Below are 21,668 nucleotides of genomic sequence, written 5' to 3'. Positions count from 1 at the left end.
TGCGTACAGTATTATCAGTTGGGTCAGGGTCCCTAATAGACCTTGAGATGAGGAACTCAGATGACGTAATTAAAAAACAATATTAGTCCGCGATACAATTGTGGATGCTGTGATTTTAAAAATGGACATAAATGAACAATAAGAACTGTTTTATAGTGCTGATGTGATGAGAAAAGGAATATGTAGATTTGACCTGAAATAAATTATTAGAAAGGACAATTTTTTTATTGAGTTTTATGATCAGAATTTTGGGATTATTTCATGTGGAGAGTGACATTTTTCACCATCTTCCGGGGTCCAGCAATTTGCGAAAAAAGTAATCTCACTTGCCACCCCGAAAATTTAACCAAACATGTATAAATGTATCAGCTTCGATATGAGCCATCCTACATGTTCAAGTAAACGATATGGACTGAGCAATGGAGGAAAACGTTACCATTGTCGCCTATGGAGAATTAATTAAAAATGTTGACCCAAATTGTGAACTATTATTTCAAAGGTGTTGGAGTGTTTCATGGTTCAATGATCACAATTTCGGATGGGAGCTGCTGAAATCGAGGTCAGTTACACTCTTTTAGTGCTAATTGATTAAAAAGAATACAAAATGGCTACCAATAATTTAGATTTTTATCAAAAATATACCAATTTTATACTTATAAACAGTGAAGAGGCAGAAAATGGGGCATGCATTATTTGGACTGGGGCCACTCAGAGGAGAAATAATTATATTCTAGGGATGATCAATGTCACATACCCAAATGCCAAACGTACTAAAATGAATGTTGCACGTTTAGCAAAAATTTTGCAATTGAAATCTACTGATTTAGCCAAAAATTTAGATGCTTCACACCTTTGTCATAATGCATTGTGTGTGAATACAGACCATATTGTTTTAGAACCTCGGGAGATTAACAATCAAAGAAAAATATGTGTAGCTGCACACCAATGCACCACACATATTGTGCATGGCACAAACTATACTAACTGCATGCTGAATCTGAAATTGTGGTTTGTTATGATTTTGTAGTAAACATATGCACCTTGCACATTTTACCTCCACATTAATCATCTCTGAAAATACAAGTTTTTAACACAAGTAAAAAACGAAAATGGGAAAAAAGCCCACCCTCATACCCCCAAGACACTGAAACAAACATGGCAAACATTTTTATGCAAGATTATAAGCTCAGTCAAACATTTATGTGGTTTTTTTCGCCAGTGTTTACTAATTTTTACAGTGCAAGGGGAGTAACTCTTGATGGTTTCATTACTGTGTCAGAAAACTGGGTCATTCAATCAACAGGTGATCACAGGAAGTAAACATGCGGTAGAGAACTAAATGAAAGTGAAACATAGAGACAAATCAATGAACAAAGTATGACAGTCATTAATTAAATAAGTTAACAAAAAACAAAAGAAAAAATAACAGAAAGGAAAAAATCCAAATATGACATCGAGTTACAAAGGCAAACTGTGAATGACCTAATGTTGTAATATTCATTTTACATGGTTTTATTTTGTTTATAATTTTGTTTCAAGGTATGTGTTTTCCAATAAATGCATGTACTGTGGCATGCATGCATGCATTGGGAGATATGAAGTGGTCTTTTTGTCTGATACAAGGTTTATTTCAGTGTCTTGGACCATTATCCCATTTTCATAACAAACTTAAAATAAACAAACTTTTTAATTTAAAATAAAACACAACTAACTCATATCATGCTCATATATTCCTGAAAAGTGTTTGTTTTAATATAATATAAGATGTTTAGTATTCTCTGTAAATAAATAAATAACTACATATGCTTCCTGAAAGGCTGAAAGAAAACCATATTGTGTATAACCTTTTAATATAAATGTTAATCTGGCCATGAACTACAACCTGGCTGTGGAACGAATTCTTTCGGACTTGAATTCTGACATAGCTTTGGTTCTAACTGATGTTTTTTATATCCACTAATCAACCTGTTTCGCACTCTCTTGTTTAACAAGAAATCGATAGCCTGTTTTTTACGAGCTTTTAACCTGTTTAATTTGACACGTAAACTTTTTTGATATGCACAATCATATATTTCACGTTTACGTATTTTTTTCAGAGCCACTACAGCACGAGACTTTCTACCCAGACCACAACCTACAGCTTTTAGGGTCTTAGCCAATGCAACATCCCGTTTATTATTGACTTTCAAGACTGCTGCAGATGCACGGCCTAAGGCATTGCGAGAAAAATTCTTATTCTTCGGTAGGTATGTAGAAATTGTCCTATTGACGGACTCACACTTATTTGTATTGCTGAAAAATTGCATCTGATTTAATGCGGTCTGAGACAGTTTCATTTCTAACAATGATTCTATTAATAATTTGTCAGTCTTATTTGGTTTTAAAGACCCATTTTGTAAACCATGACTGCTAAGGTTAATAGATTTGTACCACCAACTAGTTTTTATACCACCATTACATAGTGTTATGCTCCATCTACACGTATCGCTACAATTACCACTATAACAATTCACAACAGACTTAACAATGCGTGGCAAACATTTTGAAATTTGTTGTCGGTCACCATTATATTTTGCAAATAAACATTTCATTATACCATGTGAACGTAATTTTAAATCATTGGCAAAAGCTATTTTAATATCATTCCTCTGGGCCTTTGTAGCTCCAGGGAACATACCGACACTAAATTTTGCTCGCAATACCTCACGGAACTGACTTTGACCCCGGTGAATAGTATCTGCCAGTCTATTTACTGACCATAAAGGGTCAAATATTTCTTGCATTGCTTCTTGTAGACCTTGTACACTTTTTGCATCCCCATCAGTAGTACAATAGTCCACAAGTAAATCAAGTTTAGCAATTTTTTTACCTATTTCATACCCAAGATCCTTCTCACTCAAAGGATCATACCTATTTGTATTTGATGTGCAGTACTCGTGATTAGGACATTCAATGTCATAACCTTTACCGCGTAACCATGCACCAACCCAGCAAAGTTTGTTTACAAGGTGAAAACCAATGATATCATGATTGTCAGTTTCATTTTCACAGGCAATACCAATGACTTGTGATGCATTTTGTCCCATTTTATGCCTACTTTTTATATGCACACTCTGATAGGTACCATCCATTTGTAATTTTACAGGACTATTTTTATTTAACCCTAAGGTTTCATTTCTCTTTCTGAAACTCTCAACCACTTGTTCGGTTTCATTTTCCGCAAGTTTTACAACCTTGTCACAAACAGTATTTGTTATTCTCTGCATTGTTCCTTTTGACATAGGAGGAATACATGAACTAGTTAAAAGTAGTCGCGCGCTATCATTACCAATATTACAGTTTATCACGCCAGTCTGAAACCCATAGTTAATTGTAGCACTCTTGCGACCAGCACGTCCTGTGTCAATTTCTCTAAATAGTTTATATTTTTCTGAAATAAATTTACACTTGGTACACTTCATTTTCCAAATCCAACCAAGACCCCATTGAGTCTCTTGTACCAGTTCAAAATGTGGAACAACACACTTTGGACTTTTATTTAAATGACATATTATAAGACTATTGATCATTAAAATATTAAGATCTCTATCTACTGTTCTATTTTCAGTACTTTTCTCCTCTAAATATTCATCTAAATAATCATCTGACAATTTATGCGGTCTGAGTAGTTTGACTGTAGTCGCACATTTTTCAGTTTGGGGAGCTACATAAGATTTTTTATCGTAACTCTCTTTTGAGTACAGCTTAAATTCCTTTTCTGTAAGGCGGGGTAACCAGACAGATTCTGTGGTGTTTTTAGGAGTCAAATCTGTAGTGGAATTAGAAAATTTAAGTTTAGGTGGTGCAGGTAAAACTTGCATAGATAAATTTTTTAAAACCTGTGTACATGTAGATGGAGCTGTAGATGGAGCAACACCATTAATAACACTACAACCTTGATCTGTTGTTAGGGATACACAACGCAATAGATGGGCTTGGTTACCAACCTTATATTGGTTTCTTTTCCTTTTCCCTTTCATTATTGAATAAATACACACTCTGTTATGTTTGTATAATTCTAAATTATGACATCATAAAGTCATGACGTCACAAAAGCGATGACGTCACAATGTTATCTTCACTAAAGAAAAGCACCATTTTTCCCTATTTGAACACTCACACAAAAAGAACTCTAAAATGGTTATTACTTGATGGATTTTAAAACTAAAACCTGTTTTAGAATTGTCTGTGAATGATCTTAACAGTTATTAAAAAATAAAAATGTTCTATTCCTTCTATGAAAGAAATAAATATCAAAAACATTATTTTCTGAGTGAAAAAATCCTTAAATCTACCTTATTTACAGTAAAAAACACAATATTTGCATGATTCATCATCTAAACATGATGATTTTTATAAAGTCAGTTAGGTAATGAAGGTTTGTTAAATGGCACTTTAAGCTATGAAGAGTCTTAATCAATGTCTAAATTGTGAATTGATAACATATGGATTTTGTGCTTTTTTTCTACTAAAAGATATAAGGAACAGTAATAAGCATGCTTACTTAAAAATACTAAAATTTAACTTATTTTATTTCAGATGCGGAAAAAAACTTCACAGAATTGTTCGAAAAGGTGTACCGAAGAAATTCATTCTGCAATACAAGTGGAATCTGACATTTTCTGATCTAAATTGTGAACTATTATTTCAAAGGTGTTGGAGTGTTTCATGGTTCAATGATCACAATTTCGGATGGGAGCTGCTGAAATCGAGGTCAGTTACACTCTTTTAGTGCTAATTGATTAAAAAGAATACAAAATGGCTACCAATAATTTAGATTTTTATCAAAAATATACCAATTTTATACTTATAAACAGTGAAGAGGCAGAAAATGGGGCATGCATTATTTGGACTGGGGCCACTCAGAGGAGAAATAATTATATTCTAGGGATGATCAATGTCACATACCCAAATGCCAAACGTACTAAAATGAATGTTGCACGTTTAGCAAAAATTTTGCAATTGAAATCTACTGATTTAGCCAAAAATTTAGATGCTTCACACCTTTGTCATAATGCATTGTGTGTGAATACAGACCATATTGTTTTAGAACCTCGGGAGATTAACAATCAAAGAAAAATATGTGTAGCTGCACACCAATGCACCACACATATTGTGCATGGCACAAACTATACTAACTGCATGCTGAATCTGAAATTGTGGTTTGTTATGATTTTGTAGTAAACATATGCACCTTGCACATTTTACCTCCACATTAATCATCTCTGAAAATACAAGTTTTTAACACAAGTAAAAAACGAAAATGGGAAAAAAGCCCACCCTCATACCCCCAAGACACTGAAACAAACATGGCAAACATTTTTATGCAAGATTATAAGCTCAGTCAAACATTTATGTGGTTTTTTTCGCCAGTGTTTACTAATTTTTACAGTGCAAGGGGAGTAACTCTTGATGGTTTCATTACTGTGTCAGAAAACTGGGTCATTCAATCAACAGGTGATCACAGGAAGTAAACATGCGGTAGAGAACTAAATGAAAGTGAAACATAGAGACAAATCAATGAACAAAGTATGACAGTCATTAATTAAATAAGTTAACAAAAAACAAAAGAAAAAATAACAGAAAGGAAAAAATCCAAATATGACATCGAGTTACAAAGGCAAACTGTGAATGACCTAATGTTGTAATATTCATTTTACATGGTTTTATTTTGTTTATAATTTTGTTTCAAGGTATGTGTTTTCCAATAAATGCATGTACTGTGGCATGCATGCATGCATTGGGAGATATGAAGTGGTCTTTTTGTCTGATACAAGGTTTATTTCAGTGTCTTGGACCATTATCCCATTTTCATAACAAACTTAAAATAAACAAACTTTTTAATTTAAAATAAAACACAACTAACTCATATCATGCTCATATATTCCTGAAAAGTGTTTGTTTTAATATAATATAAGATGTTTAGTATTCTCTGTAAATAAATAAATAACTACATATGCTTCCTGAAAGGCTGAAAGAAAACCATATTGTGTATAACCTTTTAATATAAATGTTAATCTGGCCATGAACTACAACCTGGCTGTGGAACGAATTCTTTCGGACTTGAATTCTGACATAGCTTTGGTTCTAACTGATGTTTTTTATATCCACTAATCAACCTGTTTCGCACTCTCTTGTTTAACAAGAAATCGATAGCCTGTTTTTTACGAGCTTTTAACCTGTTTAATTTGACACGTAAACTTTTTTGATATGCACAATCATATATTTCACGTTTACGTATTTTTTTCAGAGCCACTACAGCACGAGACTTTCTACCCAGACCACAACCTACAGCTTTTAGGGTCTTAGCCAATGCAACATCCCGTTTATTATTGACTTTCAAGACTGCTGCAGATGCACGGCCTAAGGCATTGCGAGAAAAATTCTTATTCTTCGGTAGGTATGTAGAAATTGTCCTATTGACGGACTCACACTTATTTGTATTGCTAAAAAATTGCATCTGATTTAATGCGGTCTGAGACAGTTTCATTTCTAACAATGATTCTATTAATAATTTGTCAGTCTTATTTGGTTTTAAAGACCCATTTTGTAAACCATGACTGCTAAGGTTAATAGATTTGTACCACCAACTAGTTTTTATACCACCATTACATAGTGTTATGCTCCATCTACACGTATCGCTACAATTACCACTATAACAATTCACAACAGACTTAACAATGCGTGGCAAACATTTTGAAATTTGTTGTCGGTCACCATTATATTTTGCAAATAAACATTTCATTATACCATGTAAACGTAATTTTAAATCATTGGCAAAAGCTATTTTAATATCATTCCTCTGGGCCTTTGTAGCTCCAGGGAACATACCGACACTAAATTTTGCTCGCAATACCTCACGGAACTGACTTTGACCCCGGTGAATAGTATCTGCCAGTCTATTTACTGACCATAAAGGGTCAAATATTTCTTGCATTGCTTCTTGTAGACCTTGTACACTTTTTGCATCCCCATCAGTAGTACAATAGTCCACAAGTAAATCAAGTTTAGCAATTTTTTTACCTATTTCATACCCAAGATCCTTCTCACTCAAAGGATCATACCTATTTGTATTTGATGTGCAGTACTCGTGATTAGGACATTCAATGTCATAACCTTTACCGCGTAACCATGCACCAACCCAGCAAAGTTTGTTTACAAGGTGAAAACCAATGATATCATGATTGTCAGTTTCATTTTCACAGGCAATACCAATGACTTGTGATGCATTTTGTCCCATTTTATGCCTACTTTTTATATGCACACTCTGATAGGTACCATCCATTTGTAATTTTACAGGACTATTTTTATTTAACCCTAAGGTTTCATTTCTCTTTCTGAAACTCTCAACCACTTGTTCGGTTTCATTTTCCGCAAGTTTTACAACCTTGTCACAAACAGTATTTGTTATTCTCTGCATTGTTCCTTTTGACATAGGAGGAATACATGAACTAGTTAAAAGTAGTCGCGCGCTATCATTACCAATATTACAGTTTATCACGCCAGTCTGAAACCCATAGTTAATTGTAGCACTCTTGCGACCAGCACGTCCTGTGTCAATTTCTCTAAATAGTTTATATTTTTCTGAAATAAATTTACACTTGGTACACTTCATTTTCCAAATCCAACCAAGACCCCATTGAGTCTCTTGTACCAGTTCAAAATGTGGAACAACACACTTTGGACTTTTATTTAAATGACATATTATAAGACTATTGATCATTAAAATATTAAGATCTCTATCTACTGTTCTATTTTCAGTACTTTTCTCCTCTAAATATTCATCTAAATAATCATCTGACAATTTATGCGGTCTGAGTAGTTTGACTGTAGTCGCACATTTTTCAGTTTGGGGAGCTACATAAGATTTTTTATCGTAACTCTCTTTTGAGTACAGCTTAAATTCCTTTTCTGTAAGGCGGGGTAACCAGACAGATTCTGTGGTGTTTTTAGGAGTCAAATCTGTAGTGGAATTAGAAAATTTAAGTTTAGGTGGTGCAGGTAAAACTTGCATAGATAAATTTTTTAAAACCTGTGTACATGTAGATGGAGCTGTAGATGGAGCAACACCATTAATAACACTACAACCTTGATCTGTTGTTAGGGATACACAACGCAATAGATGGGCTTGGTTACCAACCTTATATTGGTTTCTTTTCCTTTTCCCTTTCATTATTGAATAAATACACACTCTGTTATGTTTGTATAATTCTAAATTATGACATCATAAAGTCATGACGTCACAAAAGCGATGACGTCACAATGTTATCTTCACTAAAGAAAAGCACCATTTTTCCCTATTTGAACACTCACACAAAAAGAACTCTAAAATGGTTATTACTTGATGGATTTTAAAACTAAAACCTGTTTTAGAATTGTCTGTGAATGATCTTAACAGTTATTAAAAAATAAAAATGTTCTATTCCTTCTATGAAAGAAATAAATATCAAAAACATTATTTTCTGAGTGAAAAAATCCTTAAATCTACCTTATTTACAGTAAAAAACACAATATTTTCATGATTCATCATCTAAACATGATGATTTTTATAAAGTCAGTTAGGTAATGAAGGTTTGTTAAATGGCACTTTAAGCTATGAAGAGTCTTAATCAATGTCTAAATTGTGAATTGATAACATATGGATTTTGTGCTTTTTTTCTACTAAAAGATATAAGGAACAGTAATAAGCATGCTTACTTAAAAATACTAAAATTTAACTTATTTTATTTCAGATGCGGAAAAAAACTTCACAGAATTGTTCGAAAAGGTGTACCGAAGAAATTCATTCTGCAATACAAGTGGAATCTGACATTTGCTGATCTAATATGGGTCAGGGTCCCTAATAGACCTTGAGATGAGGAACTCAGATGACGTAATTAAAAAACAATATTAGTCCGCGATACAATTGTGGATGCTGTGATTTTAAAAATGGACATAAATGAACAATAAGAACTGTTTTATAGTGCTGATGTGATGAGAAAAGAAATATGTAGATTTGACCTGAAATAAATTATTAGAAAGGACAATTTTTTTATTGAGTTTTATGATCAGAATTTTGGGATTATTTCATGTGGAGAGTGACATTTTTCACCATCTTCCGGGGTCCAGCAATTTGCGAAAAAAGTAATCTCACTTGCCACCCCGAAAATTTAACCAAACATGTATAAATGTATCAGCTTCGATATGAGCCATCCTACATGTTCAAGTAAACGATATGGACTGAGCAATGGAGGAAAACGTTACCATTGTCGCCTATGGAGAATTAATTAAAAATGTTGACCCAAATTGTGAACTATTATTTCAAAGGTGTTGGAGTGTTTCATGGTTCAATGATCACAATTTCGGATGGGAGCTGCTGAAATCGAGGTCAGTTACACTCTTTTAGTGCTAATTGATTAAAAAGAATACAAAATGGCTACCAATAATTTAGATTTTTATCAAAAATATACCAATTTTATACTTATAAACAGTGAAGAGGCAGAAAATGGGGCATGCATTATTTGGACTGGGGCCACTCAGAGGAGAAATAATTATATTCTAGGGATGATCAATGTCACATACCCAAATGCCAAACGTACTAAAATGAATGTTGCACGTTTAGCAAAAATTTTGCAATTGAAATCTACTGATTTAGCCAAAAATTTAGATGCTTCACACCTTTGTCATAATGCATTGTGTGTGAATACAGACCATATTGTTTTAGAACCTCGGGAGATTAACAATCAAAGAAAAATATGTGTAGCTGCACACCAATGCACCACACATATTGTGCATGGCACAAACTATACTAACTGCATGCTGAATCTGAAATTGTGGTTTGTTATGATTTTGTAGTAAACATATGCACCTTGCACATTTTACCTCCACATTAATCATCTCTGAAAATACAAGTTTTTAACACAAGTAAAAAACGAAAATGGGAAAAAAGCCCACCCTCATACCCCCAAGACACTGAAACAAACATGGCAAACATTTTTATGCAAGATTATAAGCTCAGTCAAACATTTATGTGGTTTTTTTCGCCAGTGTTTACTAATTTTTACAGTGCAAGGGGAGTAACTCTTGATGGTTTCATTACTGTGTCAGAAAACTGGGTCATTCAATCAACAGGTGATCACAGGAAGTAAACATGCGGTAGAGAACTAAATGAAAGTGAAACATAGAGACAAATCAATGAACAAAGTATGACAGTCATTAATTAAATAAGTTAACAAAAAACAAAAGAAAAAATAACAGAAAGGAAAAAATCCAAATATGACATCGAGTTACAAAGGCAAACTGTGAATGACCTAATGTTGTAATATTCATTTTACATGGTTTTATTTTGTTTATAATTTTGTTTCAAGGTATGTGTTTTCCAATAAATGCATGTACTGTGGCATGCATGCATGCATTGGGAGATATGAAGTGGTCTTTTTGTCTGATACAAGGTTTATTTCAGTGTCTTGGACCATTATCCCATTTTCATAACAAACTTAAAATAAACAAACTTTTTAATTTAAAATAAAACACAACTAACTCATATCATGCTCATATATTCCTGAAAAGTGTTTGTTTTAATATAATATAAGATGTTTAGTATTCTCTGTAAATAAATAAATAACTACATATGCTTCCTGAAAGGCTGAAAGAAAACCATATTGTGTATAACCTTTTAATATAAATGTTAATCTGGCCATGAACTACAACCTGGCTGTGGAACGAATTCTTTCGGACTTGAATTCTGACATAGCTTTGGTTCTAACTGATGTTTTTTATATCCACTAATCAACCTGTTTCGCACTCTCTTGTTTAACAAGAAATCGATAGCCTGTTTTTTACGAGCTTTTAACCTGTTTAATTTGACACGTAAACTTTTTTGATATGCACAATCATATATTTCACGTTTACGTATTTTTTTCAGAGCCACTACAGCACGAGACTTTCTACCCAGACCACAACCTACAGCTTTTAGGGTCTTAGCCAATGCAACATCCCGTTTATTATTGACTTTCAAGACTGCTGCAGATGCACGGCCTAAGGCATTGCGAGAAAAATTCTTATTCTTCGGTAGGTATGTAGAAATTGTCCTATTGACGGACTCACACTTATTTGTATTGCTGAAAAATTGCATCTGATTTAATGCGGTCTGAGACAGTTTCATTTCTAACAATGATTCTATTAATAATTTGTCAGTCTTATTTGGTTTTAAAGACCCATTTTGTAAACCATGACTGCTAAGGTTAATAGATTTGTACCACCAACTAGTTTTTATACCACCATTACATAGTGTTATGCTCCGTCTACACGTATCGCTACAATTACCACTATAACAATTCACAACAGACTTAACAATGCGTGGCAAACATTTTGAAATTTGTTGTCGGTCACCATTATATTTTGCAAATAAACATTTCATTATACCATGTGAACGTAATTTTAAATCATTGGCAAAAGCTATTTTAATATCATTCCTCTGGGCCTTTGTAGCTCCAGGGAACATACCGACACTAAATTTTGCTCGCAATACCTCACGGAACTGACTTTGACCCCGGTGAATAGTATCTGCCAGTCTATTTACTGACCATAAAGGGTCAAATATTTCTTGCATTGCTTCTTGTAGACCTTGTACACTTTTTGCATCCCCATCAGTAGTACAATAGTCCACAAGTAAATCAAGTTTAGCAATTTTTTTACCTATTTCATACCCAAGATCCTTCTCACTCAAAGGATCATACCTATTTGTATTTGATGTGCAGTACTCGTGATTAGGACATTCAATGTCATAACCTTTACCGCGTAACCATGCACCAACCCAGCAAAGTTTGTTTACAAGGTGAAAACCAATGATATCATGATTGTCAGTTTCATTTTCACAGGCAATACCAATGACTTGTGATGCATTTTGTCCCATTTTATGCCTACTTTTTATATGCACACTCTGATAGGTACCATCCATTTGTAATTTTACAGGACTATTTTTATTTAACCCTAAGGTTTCATTTCTCTTTCTGAAACTCTCAACCACTTGTTCGGTTTCATTTTCCGCAAGTTTTACAACCTTGTCACAAACAGTATTTGTTATTCTCTGCATTGTTCCTTTTGACATAGGAGGAATACATGAACTAGTTAAAAGTAGTCGCGCGCTATCATTACCAATATTACAGTTTATCACGCCAGTCTGAAACCCATAGTTAATTGTAGCACTCTTGCGACCAGCACGTCCTGTGTCAATTTCTCTAAATAGTTTATATTTTTCTGAAATAAATTTACACTTGGTACACTTCATTTTCCAAATCCAACCAAGACCCCATTGAGTCTCTTGTACCAGTTCAAAATGTGGAACAACACACTTTGGACTTTTATTTAAATGACATATTATAAGACTATTGATCATTAAAATATTAAGATCTCTATCTACTGTTCTATTTTCAGTACTTTTCTCCTCTAAATATTCATCTAAATAATCATCTGACAATTTATGCGGTCTGAGTAGTTTGACTGTAGTCGCACATTTTTCAGTTTGGGGAGCTACATAAGATTTTTTATCGTAACTCTCTTTTGAGTACAGCTTAAATTCCTTTTCTGTAAGGCGGGGTAACCAGACAGATTCTGTGGTGTTTTTAGGAGTCAAATCTGTAGTGGAATTAGAAAATTTAAGTTTAGGTGGTGCAGGTAAAACTTGCATAGATAAATTTTTTAAAACCTGTGTACATGTAGATGGAGCTGTAGATGGAGCAACACCATTAATAACACTACAACCTTGATCTGTTGTTAGGGATACACAACGCAATAGATGGGCTTGGTTACCAACCTTATATTGGTTTCTTTTCCTTTTCCCTTTCATTATTGAATAAATACACACTCTGTTATGTTTGTATAATTCTAAATTATGACATCATAAAGTCATGACGTCACAAAAGCGATGACGTCACAATGTTATCTTCACTAAAGAAAAGCACCATTTTTCCCTATTTGAACACTCACACAAAAAGAACTCTAAAATGGTTATTACTTGATGGATTTTAAAACTAAAACCTGTTTTAGAATTGTCTGTGAATGATCTTAACAGTTATTAAAAAATAAAAATGTTCTATTCCTTCTATGAAAGAAATAAATATCAAAAACATTATTTTCTGAGTGAAAAAATCCTTAAATCTACCTTATTTACAGTAAAAAACACAATATTTTCATGATTCATCATCTAAACATGATGATTTTTATAAAGTCAGTTAGGTAATGAAGGTTTGTTAAATGGCACTTTAAGCTATGAAGAGTCTTAATCAATGTCTAAATTGTGAATTGATAACATATGGATTTTGTGCTTTTTTTCTACTAAAAGATATAAGGAACAGTAATAAGCATGCTTACTTAAAAATACTAAAATTTAACTTATTTTATTTCAGATGCGGAAAAAAACTTCACAGAATTGTTCGAAAAGGTGTACCGAAGAAATTCATTCTGCAATACAAGTGGAATCTGACATTTGCTGATCTAATATGGGTCAGGGTCCCTAATAGACCTTGAGATGAGGAACTCAGATGACGTAATTAAAAAACAATATTAGTCCGCGATACAATTGTGGATGCTGTGATTTTAAAAATGGACATAAATGAACAATAAGAACTGTTTTATAGTGCTGATGTGATGAGAAAAGAAATATGTAGATTTGACCTGAAATAAATTATTAGAAAGGACAATTTTTTTATTGAGTTTTATGATCAGAATTTTGGGATTATTTCATGTGGAGAGTGACATTTTTCACCATCTTCCGGGGTCCAGCAATTTGCGAAAAAAGTAATCTCACTTGCCACCCCGAAAATTTAACCAAACATGTATAAATGTATCAGCTTCGATATGAGCCATCCTACATGTTCAAGTAAACGATATGGACTGAGCAATGGAGGAAAACGTTACCATTGTCGCCTATGGAGAATTAATTAAAAATGTTGACCCAAATTGTGAACTATTATTTCAAAGGTGTTGGAGTGTTTCATGGTTCAATGATCACAATTTCGGATGGGAGCTGCTGAAATCGAGGTCAGTTACACTCTTTTAGTGCTAATTGATTAAAAAGAATACAAAATGGCTACCAATAATTTAGATTTTTATCAAAAATATACCAATTTTATACTTATAAACAGTGAAGAGGCAGAAAATGGGGCATGCATTATTTGGACTGGGGCCACTCAGAGGAGAAATAATTATATTCTAGGGATGATCAATGTCACATACCCAAATGCCAAACGTACTAAAATGAATGTTGCACGTTTAGCAAAAATTTTGCAATTGAAATCTACTGATTTAGCCAAAAATTTAGATGCTTCACACCTTTGTCATAATGCATTGTGTGTGAATACAGACCATATTGTTTTAGAACCTCGGGAGATTAACAATCAAAGAAAAATATGTGTAGCTGCACACCAATGCACCACACATATTGTGCATGGCACAAACTATACTAACTGCATGCTGAATCTGAAATTGTGGTTTGTTATGATTTTGTAGTAAACATATGCACCTTGCACATTTTACCTCCACATTAATCATCTCTGAAAATACAAGTTTTTAACACAAGTAAAAAACGAAAATGGGAAAAAAGCCCACCCTCATACCCCCAAGACACTGAAACAAACATGGCAAACATTTTTATGCAAGATTATAAGCTCAGTCAAACATTTATGTGGTTTTTTTCGCCAGTGTTTACTAATTTTTACAGTGCAAGGGGAGTAACTCTTGATGGTTTCATTACTGTGTCAGAAAACTGGGTCATTCAATCAACAGGTGATCACAGGAAGTAAACATGCGGTAGAGAACTAAATGAAAGTGAAACATAGAGACAAATCAATGAACAAAGTATGACAGTCATTAATTAAATAAGTTAACAAAAAACAAAAGAAAAAATAACAGAAAGGAAAAAATCCAAATATGACATCGAGTTACAAAGGCAAACTGTGAATGACCTAATGTTGTAATATTCATTTTACATGGTTTTATTTTGTTTATAATTTTGTTTCAAGGTATGTGTTTTCCAATAAATGCATGTACTGTGGCATGCATGCATGCATTGGGAGATATGAAGTGGTCTTTTTGTCTGATACAAGGTTTATTTCAGTGTCTTGGACCATTATCCCATTTTCATAACAAACTTAAAATAAACAAACTTTTTAATTTAAAATAAAACACAACTAACTCATATCATGCTCATATATTCCTGAAAAGTGTTTGTTTTAATATAATATAAGATGTTTAGTATTCTCTGTAAATAAATAAATAACTACATATGCTTCCTGAAAGGCTGAAAGAAAACCATATTGTGTATAACCTTTTAATATAAATGTTAATCTGGCCATGAACTACAACCTGGCTGTGGAACGAATTCTTTCGGACTTGAATTCTGACATAGCTTTGGTTCTAACTGATGTTTTTTATATCCACTAATCAACCTGTTTCGCACTCTCTTGTTTAACAAGAAATCGATAGCCTGTTTTTTACGAGCTTTTAACCTGTTTAATTTGACACGTAAACTTTTTTGATATGCACAATCATATATTTCACGTTTACGTATTTTTTTCAGAGCCACTACAGCACGAGACTTTCTACCCAGACCACAACCTACAGCTTTTAGGGTCTTAGCCAATGCAACATCCCGTTTATTATTGACTTTCAAGACTGCTGCAGATGCACGGCCTAAGGCATTGCGAGAAAAATTCTTATTCTTCGGTAGGTATGTAGAAATTGTCCTATTGACGGACTCACACTTATTTGTATTGCTGAAAAATTGCATCTGATTTAATGCGGTCTGAGACAGTTTCATTTCTAACAATGATTCTATTAATAATTTGTCAGTCTTATTTGGTTTTAAAGACCCATTTTGTAAACCATGACTGCTAAGGTTAATAGATTTGTACCACCAACTAGTTTTTATACCACCATTACATAGTGTTATGCTCCATCTACACGTATCGCTACAATTACCACTATAACAATTCACAACAGACTTAACAATGCGTGGCAAACATTTTGAAATTTGTTGTCGGTCACCATTATATTTTGCAAATAAACATTTCATTATACCATGTGAACGTAATTTTAAATCATTGGCAAAAGCTATTTTAATATCATTCCTCTGGGCCTTTGTAGCTCCAGGGAACATACCGACACTAAATTTTGCTCGCAATACCTCACGGAACTGACTTTGACCCCGGTGAATAGTATCTGCCAGTCTATTTACTGACCATAAAGGGTCAAATATTTCTTGCATTGCTTCTTGTAGACCTTGTACACTTTTTGCATCCCCATCAGTAGTACAATAGTCCACAAGTAAATCAAGTTTAGCAATTTTTTTACCTATTTCATACCCAAGATCCTTCTCACTCAAAGGATCATACCTATTTGTATTTGATGTGCAGTACTCGTGATTAGGACATTCAATGTCATAACCTTTACCGCGTAACCATGCACCAACCCAGCAAAGTTTGTTTACAAGGTGAAAACCAATGATATCATGATTGTCAGTTTCATTTTCACAGGCAATACCAATGACTTGTGATGCATTTTGTCCCATTTTATGCCTACTTTTTATATGCACACTCTGATAGGTACCATCCATTTGTAATTTTACAGGACTATTTTTATTTAACCCTAAGGTTTCATTTCTCTTTCTGAAACTCTCAACCACTTGTTCGGTTTCATTTTCCGCAAGTTTTACAACCTTGTCACAAACAGTATTTGTTATTCTCTGCATTGTTCCTTTTGACATAGGAGGAATACATGAACTAGTTAAAAGTAGTCGCGCGCTATCATTACCAATATTACAGTTTATCACGCCAGTCTGAAACCCATAGTTAATTGTAGCACTCTTGCGACCAGCACGTCCTGTGTCAATTTCTCTAAATAGTTTATATTTTTCTGAAATAAATTTACACTTGGTACACTTCATTTTCCAAATCCAACCAAGACCCCATTGAGTCTCTTGTACCAGTTCAAAATGTGGAACAACACACTTTGGACTTTTATTTAAATGACATATTATAAGACTATTGATCATTAAAATATTAAGATCTCTATCTACTGTTCTATTTTCAGTACTTTTCTCCTCTAAATATTCATCTAAATAATCATCTGACAATTTATGCGGTCTGAGTAGTTTGACTGTAGTCGCACATTTTTCAGTTTGGGGAGCTACATAAGATTTTTTATCGTAACTCTCTTTTGAGTACAGCTTAAATTCCTTTTCTGTAAGGCGGGGTAACCAGACAGATTCTGTGGTGTTTTTAGGAGTCAAATCTGTAGTGGAATTAGAAAATTTAAGTTTAGGTGGTGCAGGTAAAACTTGCATAGATAAATTTTTTAAAACCTGTGTACATGTAGATGGAGCTGTAGATGGAGCAACACCATTAATAACACTACAACCTTGATCTGTTGTTAGGGATACACAACGCAATAGATGGGCTTGGTTACCAACCTTATATTGGTTTCTTTTCCTTTTCCCTTTCATTATTGAATAAATACACACTCTGTTATGTTTGTATAATTCTAAATTATGACATCATAAAGTCATGACGTCACAAAAGCGATGACGTCACAATGTTATCTTCACTAAAGAAAAGCACCATTTTTCCCTATTTGAACACTCACACAAAAAGAACTCTAAAATGGTTATTACTTGATGGATTTTAAAACTAAAACCTGTTTTAGAATTGTCTGTGAATGATCTTAACAGTTATTAAAAAATAAAAATGTTCTATTCCTTCTATGAAAGAAATAAATATCAAAAACATTATTTTCTGAGTGAAAAAATCCTTAAATCTACCTTATTTACAGTAAAAAACACAATATTTGCATGATTCATCATCTAAACATGATGATTTTTATAAAGTCAGTTAGGTAATGAAGGTTTGTTAAATGGCACTTTAAGCTATGAAGAGTCTTAATCAATGTCTAAATTGTGAATTGATAACATATGGATTTTGTGCTTTTTTTCTACTAAAAGATATAAGGAACAGTAATAAGCATGCTTACTTAAAAATACTAAAATTTAACTTATTTTATTTCAGATGCGGAAAAAAACTTCACAGAATTGTTCGAAAAGGTGTACCGAAGAAATTCATTCTGCAATACAAGTGGAATCTGACATTTTCTGATCTAAATTGTGAACTATTATTTCAAAGGTGTTGGAGTGTTTCATGGTTCAATGATCACAATTTCGGATGGGAGCTGCTGAAATCGAGGTCAGTTACACTCTTTTAGTGCTAATTGATTAAAAAGAATACAAAATGGCTACCAATAATTTAGATTTTTATCAAAAATATACCAATTTTATACTTATAAACAGTGAAGAGGCAGAAAATGGGGCATGCATTATTTGGACTGGGGCCACTCAGAGGAGAAATAATTATATTCTAGGGATGATCAATGTCACATACCCAAATGCCAAACGTACTAAAATGAATGTTGCACGTTTAGCAAAAATTTTGCAATTGAAATCTACTGATTTAGCCAAAAATTTAGATGCTTCACACCTTTGTCATAATGCATTGTGTGTGAATACAGACCATATTGTTTTAGAACCTCGGGAGATTAACAATCAAAGAAAAATATGTGTAGCTGCACACCAATGCACCACACATATTGTGCATGGCACAAACTATACTAACTGCATGCTGAATCTGAAATTGTGGTTTGTTATGATTTTGTAGTAAACATATGCACCTTGCACATTTTACCTCCACATTAATCATCTCTGAAAATACAAGTTTTTAACACAAGTAAAAAACGAAAATGGGAAAAAAGCCCACCCTCATACCCCCAAGACACTGAAACAAACATGGCAAACATTTTTATGCAAGATTATAAGCTCAGTCAAACATTTATGTGGTTTTTTTCGCCAGTGTTTACTAATTTTTACAGTGCAAGGGGAGTAACTCTTGATGGTTTCATTACTGTGTCAGAAAACTGGGTCATTCAATCAACAGGTGATCACAGGAAGTAAACATGCGGTAGAGAACTAAATGAAAGTGAAACATAGAGACAAATCAATGAACAAAGTATGACAGTCATTAATTAAATAAGTTAACAAAAAACAAAAGAAAAAATAACAGAAAGGAAAAAATCCAAATATGACATCGAGTTACAAAGGCAAACTGTGAATGACCTAATGTTGTAATATTCATTTTACATGGTTTTATTTTGTTTATAATTTTGTTTCAAGGTATGTGTTTTCCAATAAATGCATGTACTGTGGCATGCATGCATGCATTGGGAGATATGAAGTGGTCTTTTTGTCTGATACAAGGTTTATTTCAGTGTCTTGGACCATTATCCCATTTTCATAACAAACTTAAAATAAACAAACTTTTTAATTTAAAATAAAACACAACTAACTCATATCATGCTCATATATTCCTGAAAAGTGTTTGTTTTAATATAATATAAGATGTTTAGTATTCTCTGTAAATAAATAAATAACTACATATGCTTCCTGAAAGGCTGAAAGAAAACCATATTGTGTATAACCTTTTAATATAAATGTTAATCTGGCCATGAACTACAACCTGGCTGTGGAACGAATTCTTTCGGACTTGAATTCTGACATAGCTTTGGTTCTAACTGATGTTTTTTATATCCACTAATCAACCTGTTTCGCACTCTCTTGTTTAACAAGAAATCGATAGCCTGTTTTTTACGAGCTTTTAACCTGTTTAATTTGACACGTAAACTTTTTTGATATGCACAATCATATATTTCACGTTTACGTATTTTTTTCAGAGCCACTACAGCACGAGACTTTCTACCCAGACCACAACCTACAGCTTTTAGGGTCTTAGCCAATGCAACATCCCGTTTATTATTGACTTTCAAGACTGCTGCAGATGCACGGCCTAAGGCATTGCGAGAAAAATTCTTATTCTTCGGTAGGTATGTAGAAATTGTCCTATTGACGGACTCACACTTATTTGTATTGCTAAAAAATTGCATCTGATTTAATGCGGTCTGAGACAGTTTCATTTCTAACAATGATTCTATTAATAATTTGTCAGTCTTATTTGGTTTTAAAGACCCATTTTGTAAACCATGACTGCTAAGGTTAATAGATTTGTACCACCAACTAGTTTTTATACCACCATTACATAGTGTTATGCTCCATCTACACGTATCGCTACAATTACCACTATAACAATTCACAACAGACTTAACAATGCGTGGCAAACATTTTGAAATTTGTTGTCGGTCACCATTATATTTTGCAAATAAACATTTCATTATACCATGTAAACGTAATTTTAAATCATTGGCAAAAGCTATTTTAATATCATTCCTCTGGGCCTTTGTAGCTCCAGGGAACATACCGACACTAAATTTTGCTCGCAATACCTCACGGAACTGACTTTGACCCCGGTGAATAGTATCTGCCAGTCTATTTACTGACCATAAAGGGTCAAATATTTCTTGCATTGCTTCTTGTAGACCTTGTACACTTTTTGCATCCCCATCAGTAGTACAATAGTCCACAAGTAAATCAAGTTTAGCAATTTTTTTACCTATTTCATACCCAAGATCCTTCTCACTCAAAGGATCATACCTATTTGTATTTGATGTGCAGTACTCGTGATTAGGACATTCAATGTCATAACCTTTACCGCGTAACCATGCACCAACCCAGCAAAGTTTGTTTACAAGGTGAAAACCAATGATATCATGATTGTCAGTTTCATTTTCACAGGCAATACCAATGACTTGTGATGCATTTTGTCCCATTTTATGCCTACTTTTTATATGCACACTCTGATAGGTACCATCCATTTGTAATTTTACAGGACTATTTTTATTTAACCCTAAGGTTTCATTTCTCTTTCTGAAACTCTCAACCACTTGTTCGGTTTCATTTTCCGCAAGTTTTACAACCTTGTCACAAACAGTATTTGTTATTCTCTGCATTGTTCCTTTTGACATAGGAGGAATACATGAACTAGTTAAAAGTAGTCGCGCGCTATCATTACCAATATTACAGTTTATCACGCCAGTCTGAAACCCATAGTTAATTGTAGCACTCTTGCGACCAGCACGTCCTGTGTCAATTTCTCTAAATAGTTTATATTTTTCTGAAATAAATTTACACTTGGTACACTTCATTTTCCAAATCCAACCAAGACCCCATTGAGTCTCTTGTACCAGTTCAAAATGTGGAACAACACACTTTGGACTTTTATTTAAATGACATATTATAAGACTATTGATCATTAAAATATTAAGATCTCTATCTACTGTTCTATTTTCAGTACTTTTCTCCTCTAAATATTCATCTAAATAATCATCTGACAATTTATGCGGTCTGAGTAGTTTGACTGTAGTCGCACATTTTTCAGTTTGGGGAGCTACATAAGATTTTTTATCGTAACTCTCTTTTGAGTACAGCTTAAATTCCTTTTCTGTAAGGCGGGGTAACCAGACAGATTCTGTGGTGTTTTTAGGAGTCAAATCTGTAGTGGAATTAGAAAATTTAAGTTTAGGTGGTGCAGGTAAAACTTGCATAGATAAATTTTTTAAAACCTGTGTACATGTAGATGGAGCTGTAGATGGAGCAACACCATTAATAACACTACAACCTTGATCTGTTGTTAGGGATACACAACGCAATAGATGGGCTT

At 33.5% G+C, this 21,668-nt stretch overlaps 1 protein-coding gene across 3 annotated transcripts in view; it reads left to right on the top strand.

The window, feature by feature from the left end:
• The window catches only part of LOC143052843 (uncharacterized), a 22,564-nt gene continuing 896 nt past the window's right edge, over positions 1 to 21,668 (top strand). Inside the window, exons 1-12 of one of the 3 annotated variants that reach the window (XM_076225952.1) lie at positions 2 to 559; positions 2,097 to 2,246; positions 4,579 to 4,752; positions 6,290 to 6,439; positions 8,772 to 8,859; positions 9,320 to 9,405; positions 10,943 to 11,092; positions 13,425 to 13,512; positions 13,973 to 14,058; positions 15,596 to 15,745; positions 18,078 to 18,251; positions 19,789 to 19,934. In XM_076225952.1, the coding sequence (XP_076082067.1) occupies positions 420 to 559; positions 2,097 to 2,246; positions 4,579 to 4,752; positions 6,290 to 6,439; positions 8,772 to 8,859; positions 9,320 to 9,405; positions 10,943 to 11,092; positions 13,425 to 13,512; positions 13,973 to 14,058; positions 15,596 to 15,745; positions 18,078 to 18,251; positions 19,789 to 19,934 (1,582 nt within the window). In that variant the 5' untranslated portion in view covers positions 2 to 419. Of the gene's footprint in view, positions 560 to 2,096; positions 2,247 to 4,578; positions 4,753 to 6,289; positions 6,440 to 8,771; positions 8,860 to 9,319; positions 9,406 to 10,942; positions 11,093 to 13,424; positions 13,719 to 13,972; positions 14,059 to 15,595; positions 15,746 to 18,077; positions 18,252 to 19,788; positions 19,935 to 21,668 lie in introns of those variants that run through there. The other 2 variants (XM_076225953.1, XM_076225954.1) reach the window with 2 other exon arrangements.

The sequence above is a fragment of the Mytilus galloprovincialis genome, chromosome 11 (assembly GCF_965363235.1).
Source record: "Mytilus galloprovincialis chromosome 11, xbMytGall1.hap1.1, whole genome shotgun sequence".
NCBI lineage: Eukaryota > Metazoa > Mollusca > Bivalvia > Mytilida > Mytilidae > Mytilus > Mytilus galloprovincialis.
This window is presented reverse-complemented; position numbering and strand designations above follow the sequence as displayed.